The following is a 12740-nucleotide window of genomic DNA, read 5'->3' on the forward strand; positions in this document are numbered from 1 at the left end:
GACAGTTTTGAGGGACAGATGATGCTTTATTTGAATGTTTTGTGAACACTGAACAACAAACATTGTGTTACAAAGAAAACAGAGAAGACAAACGTCAGCATAGCAAAGAATCAAAATAAAACAGCTCAACATCTTTAAACCCATCAATAATTAACAATATGTTATCAATGAGTGAAGAATAAAACTAAAACTTTTAAACAGCTACAGTTCAGTCGGTGCATCCTAGTTCCCTTCAGGACCTTTACCTGGACATCTTTCCTCGTGTTTCTTGTGTCCTCGTAAGAATTAACAGTTTTAGTTTGGATTTTTTATTTATCTGAAAGCATTTTATCAGCTTGAACCGTGGAGAGAAACTGCTCTCAAAATGGTCACAAATGTACATTTTAATGGTTATTTTAGAGTTTTTTTAAAGGCTCGTTTCAGCCACTGAAATCACTCGAAACAAAAGGTTTTATAAATTATATCATATTCATTTTATTTTTTTTAATCTCATTTCTGAATTCAAGCAGCTTCATACTCAGCATCCAGACTCTGAAGAGAAAGAGTTATCGGAGGATTTTTTTGTGTAATTTGAACATTTAAAAGTTTCTATTTTTGTTTTGATCTGAATGTCTCACCACCTTTATGTCTGTAAACACACAATCCCATCTACTGACCACGACGCTGCAAATATAAACACTGGAAATGCAATTATAGACTTTTTCTAAATAAGTAAATTTACAGTTTAACAAGAAATCAGAACCACTAGCACCTTAGACAAGAGAATACCTTTTAATATTTCTGATATCACTGGATAAAGTTATAAATATCTGCTCATTTTAACTTTTTTCTGATTAAAATAAACACTTATTCTCAACATTTGAACCATATATTTGCAATTAGGGAGTAAAATTACATTTAAAGAGTCTATATTTACTGTTTTTGCTGAATAAATGTTAATAAATGTACATTTATGTGCTGAAAAGTTGCAAATGGAGGGCGGAACTATAAAATATAATAAATAAAATGATGATATAAATGAAAAAGTGTCACCCAACAGGTTCATTTAGGGCTGACAGAAAGCTTCCCACCTGAAGTGGAAGGTTAAAAAAACATGAATTTTTATCAGAATTTAAATGTTTGCTTTAGTAAATCTGTTCTAATTGCTGAGGTTTGTTAGGACGCACATTTTTAGCTCCTTAAATCTGCTGTGAATTAAATTACAGCACATTTGTGACCAAACTGAGACCAACTTCTCCGCAGAAATCGGCTGAGAAATCCCCGGATTTGTCAGAGACAGAAGCGGTTTGTGTTTGGAGGACAGATTTCAGAGCCAAAGAACCGAACACGACGCCGATATCGTCTTCCTCTGCTGATGTAAGACGACAGTTTGTCTTTTTATTTTCATTCTGGATGTTTGTAAAGAGTTATAACCGCAGACGTGGGCCGGTGGGTGTGACAACAGCAGCTTCACGATATTAAAACACAATTTTTTTGCTTTCATGTAAAAAACAAAATCCAATTATTACTTTTGCTGAGTAAATAAATGTTACATGTTGCCTAATAATGATCATTTTATAGATGTAACAGTATAATAATAATAAATAAAGTGTTTATTTCCATTTTAATCCACAGATATAAATAAGAAGAACACAAAAACATGTTGAGAGTTGCTCCTGAACTCAAACTAGTTTGTGATCAGCAGCTTTATTTAATATATTTAAGATTAAGGCTGAAATTAAAATTTAAGCACAATAAACTAAAGGAAAGCTAAAGGAAAACTAAATTTTGATTTAATATACTGTAGTATCAGCTGAAACAGCAGAACCAAAAGGCTGTTATATTTATACTTTATTTATAATTATAACAAACTTCTTCTCGGCTGTTCTGCTTCTTGTAAAGCAACGTTGAGAAACAGACTAGTTAGCTGGTTATTAGCCTGCAGCAGGCTGTATGCTAACATGCTAGCTATTGTAGCTTGTTGCAAACGTTTGTTTAAAACAGAGTTAGCTTGAAAAGAAAGAGTAAAAAAAAGGCAGCCATGACTGACTCGGTTATCCACCGGATGAAATGCACAGCCAACCAGCGTCATCTTTTATCTTTTATTTATCGTTTAAGAAGCGTAAAAGTTTAGGAGATTTCTACGTTTTGACGGCCTGGAGCAGCAGGACGGAGAGGGGAAAAGAAACAAACAACACTTTGTCTTTGGTTTCTTATTAAAAAGGTATTTAAACCGTCAGAACAGGACGACAATAAAATTTAGTGGTTTTAACACCGTATCTTTTTAAAACACTTTGAAACTTAGACCCGGCCCCTGCCTAATGCATACTGTTAAACTTACTGTAACTGTAAGAAGTAGTCAGTTTTATAACGCAGGCATCAGTCCCTGCTAAATAAGTTATGGTCACAATTATGAGGTTTGATATTGGATAAATAACACTGTGCATTAACGGTGATATGGTTGTTTTGTTTTGATCAGGTGAGTTTAAGGTGCACGTTCTGCAGAGCTGGCTTCCCTTCATGATTACAGATCAGCTGTTCTCGACTCTTCTCCAAACCGTCACTAAAGAGGAGAGACAGCCGAACTGCCGCGCCGACCCTCCTTACGTCTCCGCGCCGGGGATCTCCTCCGATGTCAGGATCTCCTGGAGGATCTTTTGGTAGAACGGGGAGAAGACCAGCTTGTTGAAGTTGACCAGGCGGCTGAAGCGAACGGAGAGCTCCTTGAGCTCCCGGCTGACCGGCGCCAGGCCTCCCGGGAGCGGAAGAGGCGTCTTGTGCTGACTGGACTCCAAGGAAGCCAGGAGGTAGCTCTGGATCCGAGAGTCTGCGAGGAGAGAGGAGGTTTGACATGACGCCGGTGAGGGGGTCGGAGGCGTACAGCGGGGGGCGCCGCTCTTACCCATCAGCTTACGGACTGTGTTGTCTGGCTGGATGACGGCTGAGATTTGTCCCTTCAGAGCACCCTTACGGTCGGCTGAGAACGGAGAGTATCCATGCCGGCTCAGGCAGTGGCTCAGCTCGACACACAGCTTCTCCCCGATGGTCGCTAAGGCCTCCTGTGTACTAAAAGAGCTTAGAAAAGACAGTTATAATGTTTAAAACCTGTCCTGGCATCAACAAGCAAATCGAGACAAACAAAACTTTTTTTTATTTTTCATTTTTATTTTGAACAGACGCCGGCTGATATGCTCCAGCTTTCAGCCCTCATGCACGCCTAAAGTAATCGTTTCTTAACTTCAGTGTAGTTTAAAGACAAGAGAGAAAGATTATTCACAATAAATCGTTAGCTGTCAATCTGCACACGAGTGGCAGTAACTCACCCTGAAGGTCAGACCATGCAATGCTCAGATAAATGACAAAAAAAAACTTTCAGATTCTACAGGCCTCAGTTAGCAGGTTAAAGGTCAAAGTTCATAACTGGACAACTAGAAAAAGACTGAACAAGTTTGGCTTGTTGGAAGGGCTGCAGGAGAGCCTCTTCTCTCTAAAAACAAGATGGCAGCACGACTAAGGTTTGGACAGTTTCCTCTGAAGGAACCACAAGACTTCTGGGACAATGCCCTTTGGAAAGACAAGACAAAAGTTTTGATGTTTACCCATAATGCACAGCAGCACATTTGGAGAAAACCAAACGCAGCACATCAGCACAAACAGCTCCTCCCAGCTGTCAGCACGGTGGTGGAGGGCTGATGGTTTGGGCTGATTCTGGAGTCAGATGTGAGGCCATCTGTCCGACAAACAGGACAATGATCCCAAACACAGCAGAACGGTCCAGAACCAGAACCTCAGAGAGCTGAGCAGAAACCAATGAGCTGAAGCAACGTTGGAAAGAAGAGTGGGCCACAACTCCTCCACAACCATGAGAGAGACAGATGAAGTCCTACAGAAAACCATTCAAGCAAACTGCAACCTTCTCGAAATCAGTTTGGTTCAGTCAGACTTATCGTTCACGTGGAAAATAACCTGAATCTGAGGCACATCGGAGCATTTCCAGAGTGAATTTTGGTACTCACGGTGCGTGCATGTCCGCCAGCATGACACTGACGGTGTTTTTAAGGGTCTCCATCAGTCCCGGCAGGCCTGAGATGGCCTCCCCTGTCGTAGTGTAGACGATAAGGAGCACAGAGGAGAGCAGAACTAACCGCTCGGCCTCCTGCTGCATCTCCTGGAACCGAACCTGATCCATCAACACCGTCTGAACGGGAGGGGAGGAAAACAAGAGCGTGTCAATAAAGGCTAAGAAACAAAACCAAAAACACGAAGACCCTGAGAGTTTACCTCCGGGAAGGGGTCCACAGCATGGTCCCACCTAAGCAGGCGAAGGTAAGCGTGATTGTGAACGTTCAGGAGCACGAGTGATGAAGACTGATGGGAGGCAGAACTACAACCATCAGTTTCCCTCAGGAATTTCACCGTTTCCTTCAGCCACTTCTTACTGTAGTCTAAGGCATCTAAGGAGGAAAGGACCGTTTGGTTTGAAAGGTTAATAAAGCCCAGTGGACAGAAAAAAAGAGAGCATGTTTGACCTCAGTGGGAGCAACAATAATGACCTCTAGAGCCAAAATACAAACATAAAACTTTAAAAAAAATAAAGACATCTTGTCGAGGAGGGATTCCTTACTGGGCTGTTTCTCCAGAAACTCCTGGAACTTGTTCCTCTCGTACTCGACCGACTGCTGCATGAGGTGAGGCCTGATGCTGCTCAGGGCAAAGTTAGCCATGTCCACCTTCATCAGGTCCAGCACGGAGAAGATGGCTCTGATCGGAGAACAAAACGAGAGCTGATGCCGGAAACAGCCAGGAAACACGGGCGTTATCAGGACACTGCCTCCAGCTGTCAGCTGGTATTGTACGAACGCTTTTCCTGTTTTGTTTTGTTTTATTTCCTGTACGTTTCTTTTGCAGTCTAACTTCTCCTGCAGATTTTGTGTTGTTTTAGCTGCGACTTTTGCAACTTTTACACTTTTCAAAATATGTCACATTATTTACAAAAGCTTTCCCCGCAGAAACACCTGTCTCCAAAAACATCCTTCGGCTTTAAAATCTGCTTCAGCATACCGGTACTTTAATTGTCTTTTTAAGCTACTTTAAGCTTTTAACTGCTGCTCGAGACTTAGCTAGCCTTTTGCTTTTAGCTTCTAAACAGGATTTAGCTGCTTTTAGACAACCTACTGCTACTTTAGCTAACCTTTTAATACTTTTAGCTTGTCTTTAGATACCTCTAGCTAGCTTCTTAATGCCTTTAGTTACACTTTTGTTACTTTTAGCCAACCCTTTGCTACTTCTGGCTTTTTGCTAGCCTTTTGCTACTTTAAGTTAGCTTTTTTTATACCTTTAGCTAATCTTTTGCTGCTTCAAGATGGCATTTTGCTCCTTTTATTAGCCTTTTAACACTTTTAGCTAGTCTTTTGATACTTCAAGCTAGCCTCTTAAGACCTTTAGCTACTATTTTGCTACTTTTAGCTTTAAGCCAGCTTTTTGATACCTTTAGCTAGCCTTCTGCTGCTTCAGGCTGACAGTTTGCTACTTTTAGCTAGCCTTTTGCTGCTTCCAGCAGGCATGCTCCTATTAGCTTTTAGCTCGTGTTCTGCTTCTTCAGCTGTCAGGGTTCAGACTGTATTTCTCTGCTTCTTCAACCTGATTCGGCTCTGATGAAATCAAACGGCGAGCGGAGCTAATAACAGAGTCTCATCTCAGGGCTTACTTCAGCAGAGGCACAATCTCAGAGATCTCCTTCAGCCTGTTGATGTCCTCGTCCCTGCAGGGGGCGCACAGGGAGCCCATCATCCCAACGATGAACTGGGACAGCTGGCCGATGTCCAGCGCCCTGTTCTCGGCCTGCTGCTGGATCAGAGGCAGATCCAGAACCTCCTCGATCTGCGAGCGCAGGCGCCCGTGGCCCGGCAGCAGGAAGGACAGCAGCGTCTGGAAACAGGGAGACATGTTCAAACTGCACCAGAGGAGCAGAACCTCCTCAGCTTCCACCTTCTGAGACGATGAGGTGGAAGATCAACCTGTGCTCACTTCACTCTCAGACAGACTGCTGTGATAAAAGCTTCCTGTTTGGACCTCTGCTGCAGAACTTTTAGGAGACTTCCTGGTATCTGAAGTCAAAAGTAGCTTCTAGAAACTTTAAATTCTCCCCTCGTGTTGCTACATTTGGTTAGCTTCTAGCCAGCCTTTTGCTACTTTTACCATTTAGCTAGCTTTTTACTATTTTTAGCATTTAGTTAACTTTTTTCTATTTTAGTCTTCAGCTAGCCTTTTATTATTTTAGCTCGCCTTTTGCTACTTTTAGCATTTAGCAAGTATTTTACTATTTTTAGCTTGCCTTTTGATATTGTCTTTTAGCTAGCCATTTGCTACTTTTATTTGTTAGCAAACCTTTTGCTGCTATTAGTAAGCAATTTGCTACTTTTAGCCTTTAGCTAGCTTTAAAGTACTTTTTTTCTATATTAGTCTTCAGCTAGCCTTTTATTATTTTAGCTTGCCTTTTGCTACTTTTAGCATTTAGCTAGCTTTTTACTATTTTTAGCATTTAGTTAACTTTTTGCTATTTTAGTCGTTAGCTAGCCTTTAAATATTTTAGCTTGCCTCTTGCTGCTTTTATCTTTTACCTAGCCATTTGCTACGTTTAGCTTTTAGCTAACCATTTGCTACTTTTATCTAGCATTTTGCTGCTTTTAGCTAACGTTCTGCTTCTTTCAGCTTCAGCTCCCAGCAGTCATTTCACAGAAGACGCCATCATTGCTCGGCCTCGGCTCGATCGGACCTCACCTCTTTAATCTCTCCGAGGAGCTTGATGGCGTGCTCGTAGGTCGGAGGATCCTCCTTCAGCTGAGCTTCCAAACAATCCCAGAAGGCTTTGTGCATGATCTCCTTCACTTTGCGCTCCAGGCTGAACGGGTGGGACAAACGAGACGCGCTCTAACCCTGCAGCGTCACAGAGAGCACTGAAAGGACACGCCTCCTGGTCAAATACTCACCTGCCTTCAGGAAGTTCTGTGGGCTTCACCTGAAAAGCCTGGTTGACCATAATTTCGTGAGCCAAAGCCATGTTGGTGACTCCTTTAGCCGTGTCCATCAGCTCCTCCATGGAGACAAACCGGGGCGGGCTGGCTGCGAGCACACAAAGCGTGTTTATTATAAAACTAAACCAAACTGAACATAAACTCATCTAAAAAGCTCTTAGTTTCAAGCTAACTTAACTGGAAACTGCCATCTGATGGCAAAAGGACGTTTTTGGGGTATGAATTTACCTGCCAGGTGTGAACGCTCTCAGTTGGATATTTAACGACAGGTTTGAACGGGCTCTATGAGTCCGAACGTGTCTATGGGTCTCAATCTCCATCTTTTATAAGCAGGAAAAATCCTCTGCTTGTTTGAGCAATTTAGATTTTAATCTTAGGAGGCTGGAATAATCTCGAGAACACAAATGTTCCTCCAGATTTTATTTCCTTTTTTTATTTCCCAGACCTAAAACGGTGATCCTCACCTTGTGGGGTGCTCCCTGTGTGAGGGCTGGGAGTGTTTGCCCGGACTCTCTTCCTCACCGTGTCCTCGGAGGCATCCTTGGACTCTTCTCCTCCTCCTCCTCCGCCCTGGAAGCGGTCTGCCTCCTTCGGCATGCTGCAGTCTGCAGGACAACAGATCACAACAAACCATTCAAGCTGCAACCTGAAGGCATCTTTAGAAACCTCACGAAGTGCTCTGTGGGCTGTGTTTGTGCTGGGATAAGGTTGTGGCTGCACAGTGTTGGGGGTCTGATGATGTCGCAGAAACTGATGAAGATGTGAACGTTTGTTTTTGTGATGTTCAGATGATGACATCACCCGCAGAGGAAGAGGAGGAGGGTGCTGGAGTCTGCGCGATGCTAAGAGGGAAGGAAACAACACAGACTCGGTGCTGTTGTGTTTACGAGCTTAATATCTGCGGCACTAACCTTTCAGTCTGAAGCTGAGAGGAAACGGGTTTTAGTTTTCAGTGAGCAGCCCGGCTCTCAGTCAACAACAACAATAAAACCGTAAAAACAACACAGTCTCCCCGGTTAAAAACCCCCACACAGCGCAGTTATCTCTGTCCCAGATTTATTAAAAGCTCCCTCGCTGCCGGGCGCCGTCTCCAGCAGCTGTTTCCTCCTCTAAAACTCAGTTTTGTTAACGTCGCAGCCCGTTCCTGCCACAGCCTTTTCACAGCGCCGCGGAATAACAACTGGCACTTCCGGGATGGGGCGGGGCCGACGTGACGTCACAGCCAAACCTTCTTCCGGGCGTTCAAAGACTCATCCAGGAGATGTCTGGTTTTTATAATTTTTAAAATGTTCCACTTTAACTACGAATATTTTCCCCATAGAAATGCATGGAGATGTCTTCAATTCATTTAATAAACACTGTTCTCTGTGAAATCTGCTTCAGCAAACTGGCTCTATTTTTGTCTTATTCACCTACTTTTAGCTTTCAGCTAGCATTTGGCTACTTCTAGCCACTGTTTTGCCATGTTAGGTAGCATTTAGCTACCTTTAGTGCCTATTGCCATTTTTAGCTTTTAGCTAGTGTTTTGCTACTTGCACCCGACACCTGCCATTTTTAGCTTTTAGTAAGTATTTTGCAATTTTTTAGCTTTTAGGTAGGGTCTTGCAACTTTTAGCTTTCAACTAGCATTTTGCTACTTTTTGCTGGCATTTGACTACTGTTAGCTTTGAGCTAGCTTATTGTTATTTTTAGCTTTTCGTTGGCCTTTTGCCACTTTTAGCCTTTAACTAGTTATGCTACTTTCACCGGACACTTGCTAGTTTTAGCTAAAAGCTAAACTAAAAGCTAAAAGCTATAAAACTGCAAAATAGCATTTAGCAGTTTTATAGTTTTTAGGTTGCGCTTGCTACTTTCAGCTAGCTTTTTTGCCACTTTTAGGCTTTAAGTAGTGTTTTGCTACTTTCACCAGACACTTGCTAGTTTTAGCTTTTAGCTAGCCTTTTAGCTAGCAAAAGGCTGTTTTTTAACTCTTGTAACTTTTGGGGCAATTTGACCCAAAGACCACGGGTTAAATAATTCACTTTTAGCCTTTAGCTAGTGTTTTTTCCTTTTCAGCTTTTAGCTAGTGTTCTTCTTTTAGCTTAATTCCTTTTCAGCTTTTTTTCAGCAGTCATTCAGCGCTCAGCCTCCAGTTTCACAGGTAAGTTTGAGTCGGGGTTCAGTCTGAACACAACTTTGAGGCTCTCAGTCGGTTTCACAGCTATTAAGCTAAAGCTTGATGTGGTAGTAGCTGAGAGTCATCCCCAACACACACTGTAAATGTCCATCCAGTCATGTGTTGTTTTACATGAGAGACAAATACAGATTTCTATCATTATTTATGTTCCAAACACACTTTACTCTGTTCTGTTCGGGGTTAGAGGTGCGGAGGGGGGAACCCAGACATCCCTGACCAGCAGCAGAACCAGAGAGAACCAGAGAGAACCAAAGAGAACCAAAGAGAACCAGAGAGAACCAGAGAGATTATACAGTATAATCCCTCCAGCTCGTTCTGGGTCTTTGGGGTGTCCTCCCAGTGCCTGGAAGACCTCCTGAGGGAATCGGACCTGTTGGTAGTGATGGTTGAATTGCTCTTCGTCTGACCCCCGCCCCGAGGCCAAGGTGCCGTAGGAGACCCGCTGAAGGGGGGGCGTCTCCTAGACAACACAGCCCCAAGGTCATGGGGGTCCTCAAACCCCTCCACCACGTTAAGGTGGCGATTCTGCGGAGAGGAAATTTAGAATATCCAATTAACTGAACGGAAGCAGTGGTGCTGGGCTATTTTTTATTTGTATTTTTTATTTATTCATTTATTTATTTATTTTGTTAGATTTTCCTTTGCTGATGTTTTTTTTTTTGTCTTTTTTTTTTGTTTTTTATTGTTATTTTGTGAGATGGTCTTGGGCTGATGGTTATTGTTTTGTTTTGTTTTGTTTTTTTGTATTTCTGGGAGGCTGAAGCCTATTTTTCTGTGCGGGGATGCAGAGATTTGGTTTGGTTATGGGGCAAAAGGCAAGACAGCAGACGGGTCACCTGTCCATGAGAAGGACACACACACAGACACACACACATGCACACACACTCCATCCATCCATCCATCCATCCATTTTCTTTACCCGCTTCTCCATTCCGGGTCGCGGGGAGCTGGTGCCTATCCCCAGCAGTCACTGTGCGAGAGGCGGGGGACACCCTGGACAGGTCACAAGTCCTCCACATATAGACAAACACTCTCACTATCACCTAGGGACAATTTTAGAGTCATCAATTAACCTAACATGCATGTTTTTGGTCTGTGGGAGGAAACCGGAGTACCCGGAGTAAACCCACGTGTGCACAGGGAGAACATGCAAATTCCACCCAGAAAGGCCCCAGGCCGGGAAGCGATCCTGCAACCTTCTTGCTGGGAAGCCACACACACACACAAACACACACACACACACTCATTTTTTTTTTTAAAAAGGGAGAAACCGAAGTTCTTGGCGAAAACCCAGACATCCAAACACAGGACCCGGCTCGTCTTGCAGGCGCCATGAAGAAGTGAATCAAACATCTTCATCCTTCAGCCAGCGTAAGTCGACATTCCTCACTTTCAAAGGCGGCAGCTTCTTTTTTTTCGGTTTCTCTAATTTCATAAGGTACTTTTTCACCGTGAACACAAATATTTCATCGACATGCGGTGCCGCTAAGTCCAGTTTGATTATTACAACATTCGGACCACAGTTCAGCTTGGCACAGAGACGCTTGAACAAGGCCTTGCTGACTTTTCCCTTCTTTTTCAGAGACACGTTTAAATGTTTCACTTCGGCCCACAGCTTGTCGAACAAACGGTCTGTAACTTTGCTCAGGTCGCAACATTTGTTGTCGAGAAGATACCAGTCGGACTGTTTTAAAGCGTGCAAAATCAAGTGTTCTATTTGACTCCTCATGACAGATTTGAATTCTTCATTTTCCTCTTCACAACTAATGCCTGTGTTCAAGTTCTGTATAGGGATTTCTTGCTGCTCCACAGAGCCGATCCTTGCCAACCCGCAGCCAAAAGCCCTCCTGAGGGCTTTGCCTGTCGCCATGAACGCTCTTTTAAAGCTGCAGCCACTGCTCTCCGACTTGTAGTTGAAAGCGTACTGTTTAATAGCTGCCACGAGCTGGGAGTCCGCATCCAGGCCTTCGCGAAGCAAGAAACTCTCGTGAATTTTCTCGCTAAGTTTTTCCCCAACTTCGTGGGGGAAGAAGACTTCCAGTTTCTCAAATTCAGGCCAGATTTCCTCTAACAGCCTCGCCTGCCTCTCGCTGTTGTGTTCTTTAAAGTCTTGGAGGTTACAGTTTTCATTTTGTCGATAAAGTACCATCCAAATAAGGTGGCTAAGAATTTTTTTCTTCCTCGGTTGTTTGTCCGACTCAATAAACCTCGGTTGGGTTGAACATTTGAAATGAAATGGAACGAGGCTTGTCACTATCGGTATTACAGCTTTTTTGTGAGGAGAGTTCCTCAAAACTGGGACAGGAAGCAAGTTCTTTCTCAGGTTTTGGGGGGGCTGGTGTCCATCTCCAGCAGCCGCAGCGGTTGAGGGGAGGTCGTGTCCGAGTTTATCTGGGGTCTCTGAAGCGGGGGTGAGGATTTTAGGGGTCACCTCTGCCTCTTGTTCTCCCGTCACTTGCTTCTCAGGAGAGGGAACTTTGTAAACTTCGCATTTTTTTCTCTCGGCCCCCAAAGAAGTCTGAATGGTTTTAAAACCTTGGGGAGTTTTACATTTCTGGCTTAAGAAGCTTTTCACCTCCACCAAGGCCTCCCAGGAGGGGTCTTCGGCTATCTGGGCGTCAGTGAGGGACTGGTTTGAGACGTCCCCCCGAACTTTCTCCGAAGCATGCGCGATTCCTTCGGAGTTTGACGGATCATTGACCGCCTGAGCTTCCCTGAAACTGTCCAGGGTGTCTCTGTGTACATTCCCGGTGACATCCGAGAGATCCGAGAAACCTTCTAGGAGCCGGCGGCGAACGCAAGCCGCCACTTTCTCCGAGAGGCTCCCGCAGTATTTGGTCAGGGTTAGTTTAGCGAACAGTTTCGTGATGTCCCACATCAAACTGAGCTGCACTTGTTCAGGGGTTTTACCGGAGAAACTTTCTGAATATTCGCTCCACAGATCTGATGTTACCATATTTAAAAAGTACTCCATCAGGGGCTGGGCCAGCTCTTCGGGCGCAGGTTGGACCTCACTTGTGTCTTGGACCATGGTCTGAACTCCCTGTTTGACCTGGATTTGGATGGGCCTGCAGGACGTTTCTTGAAATACTTTCTTACCTTTCATTTTGGGTTTTTTTCTTGTGCTTTTTCTGCAACGAATAAAGGCGAAAACAGAGTAAAATTTTGGCGAACTTTCCAAGATGCGACTGCAACTCGACTGGAGAAGTTATGAGGGAGAGAAGATAAAAGGCGCTGCGAGCGTCATTGGGGCTGACGTCATCACATCAAAGGAAACCCCCTACGTAGCAAAGCCTTTGAATCCGAACGGACTGACTGGCTCTAAGCCCCGCCCACAACACGTGACACCGTCAGGATAATGTTTATTAAAATTATTCCAGAATTCTTCTCCAGAGAATTGTTCCAGAGCTTTTTATTTTAGGGACATAATAAAAATAAAATATTTTTAACCCTTTTTTTTTCTTTTCAATGCTCAATAAAATTTGTCATTCTTGAAAAATAAGAAACAGTATTTATTACAAACGCCCGAGCGAATATTACATAAACATCTA

At 43.5% G+C, this 12740-nt stretch overlaps 1 protein-coding gene across 1 annotated transcript; it reads right to left on the reverse strand.

Moving 5' to 3' along the window:
- Positions 1 to 8228, reverse strand: tcp11l1 (t-complex 11, testis-specific-like 1). Its single transcript, XM_017434648.3, has 10 exons — positions 7925 to 8228; positions 7478 to 7618; positions 6969 to 7101; positions 6760 to 6880; positions 5687 to 5907; positions 4604 to 4740; positions 4261 to 4433; positions 3996 to 4177; positions 2882 to 3054; positions 1 to 2806 (listed from the first exon to the last, which is right to left on the reverse strand). Exons 2-10 carry the CDS (start codon positions 7608 to 7610, stop codon positions 2583 to 2585), a joined length of 1497 nt encoding a protein of 498 aa, XP_017290137.1. The 5' UTR covers positions 7611 to 7618; positions 7925 to 8228; the 3' UTR covers positions 1 to 2582.
- Positions 8229 to 12740: the final 4512 nt, after the last annotated feature.

This window comes from Kryptolebias marmoratus, linkage group LG11 (assembly GCF_001649575.2).
Source record: "Kryptolebias marmoratus isolate JLee-2015 linkage group LG11, ASM164957v2, whole genome shotgun sequence".
NCBI classification, from domain to species: Eukaryota; Metazoa; Chordata; class Actinopteri; order Cyprinodontiformes; family Rivulidae; genus Kryptolebias; species Kryptolebias marmoratus.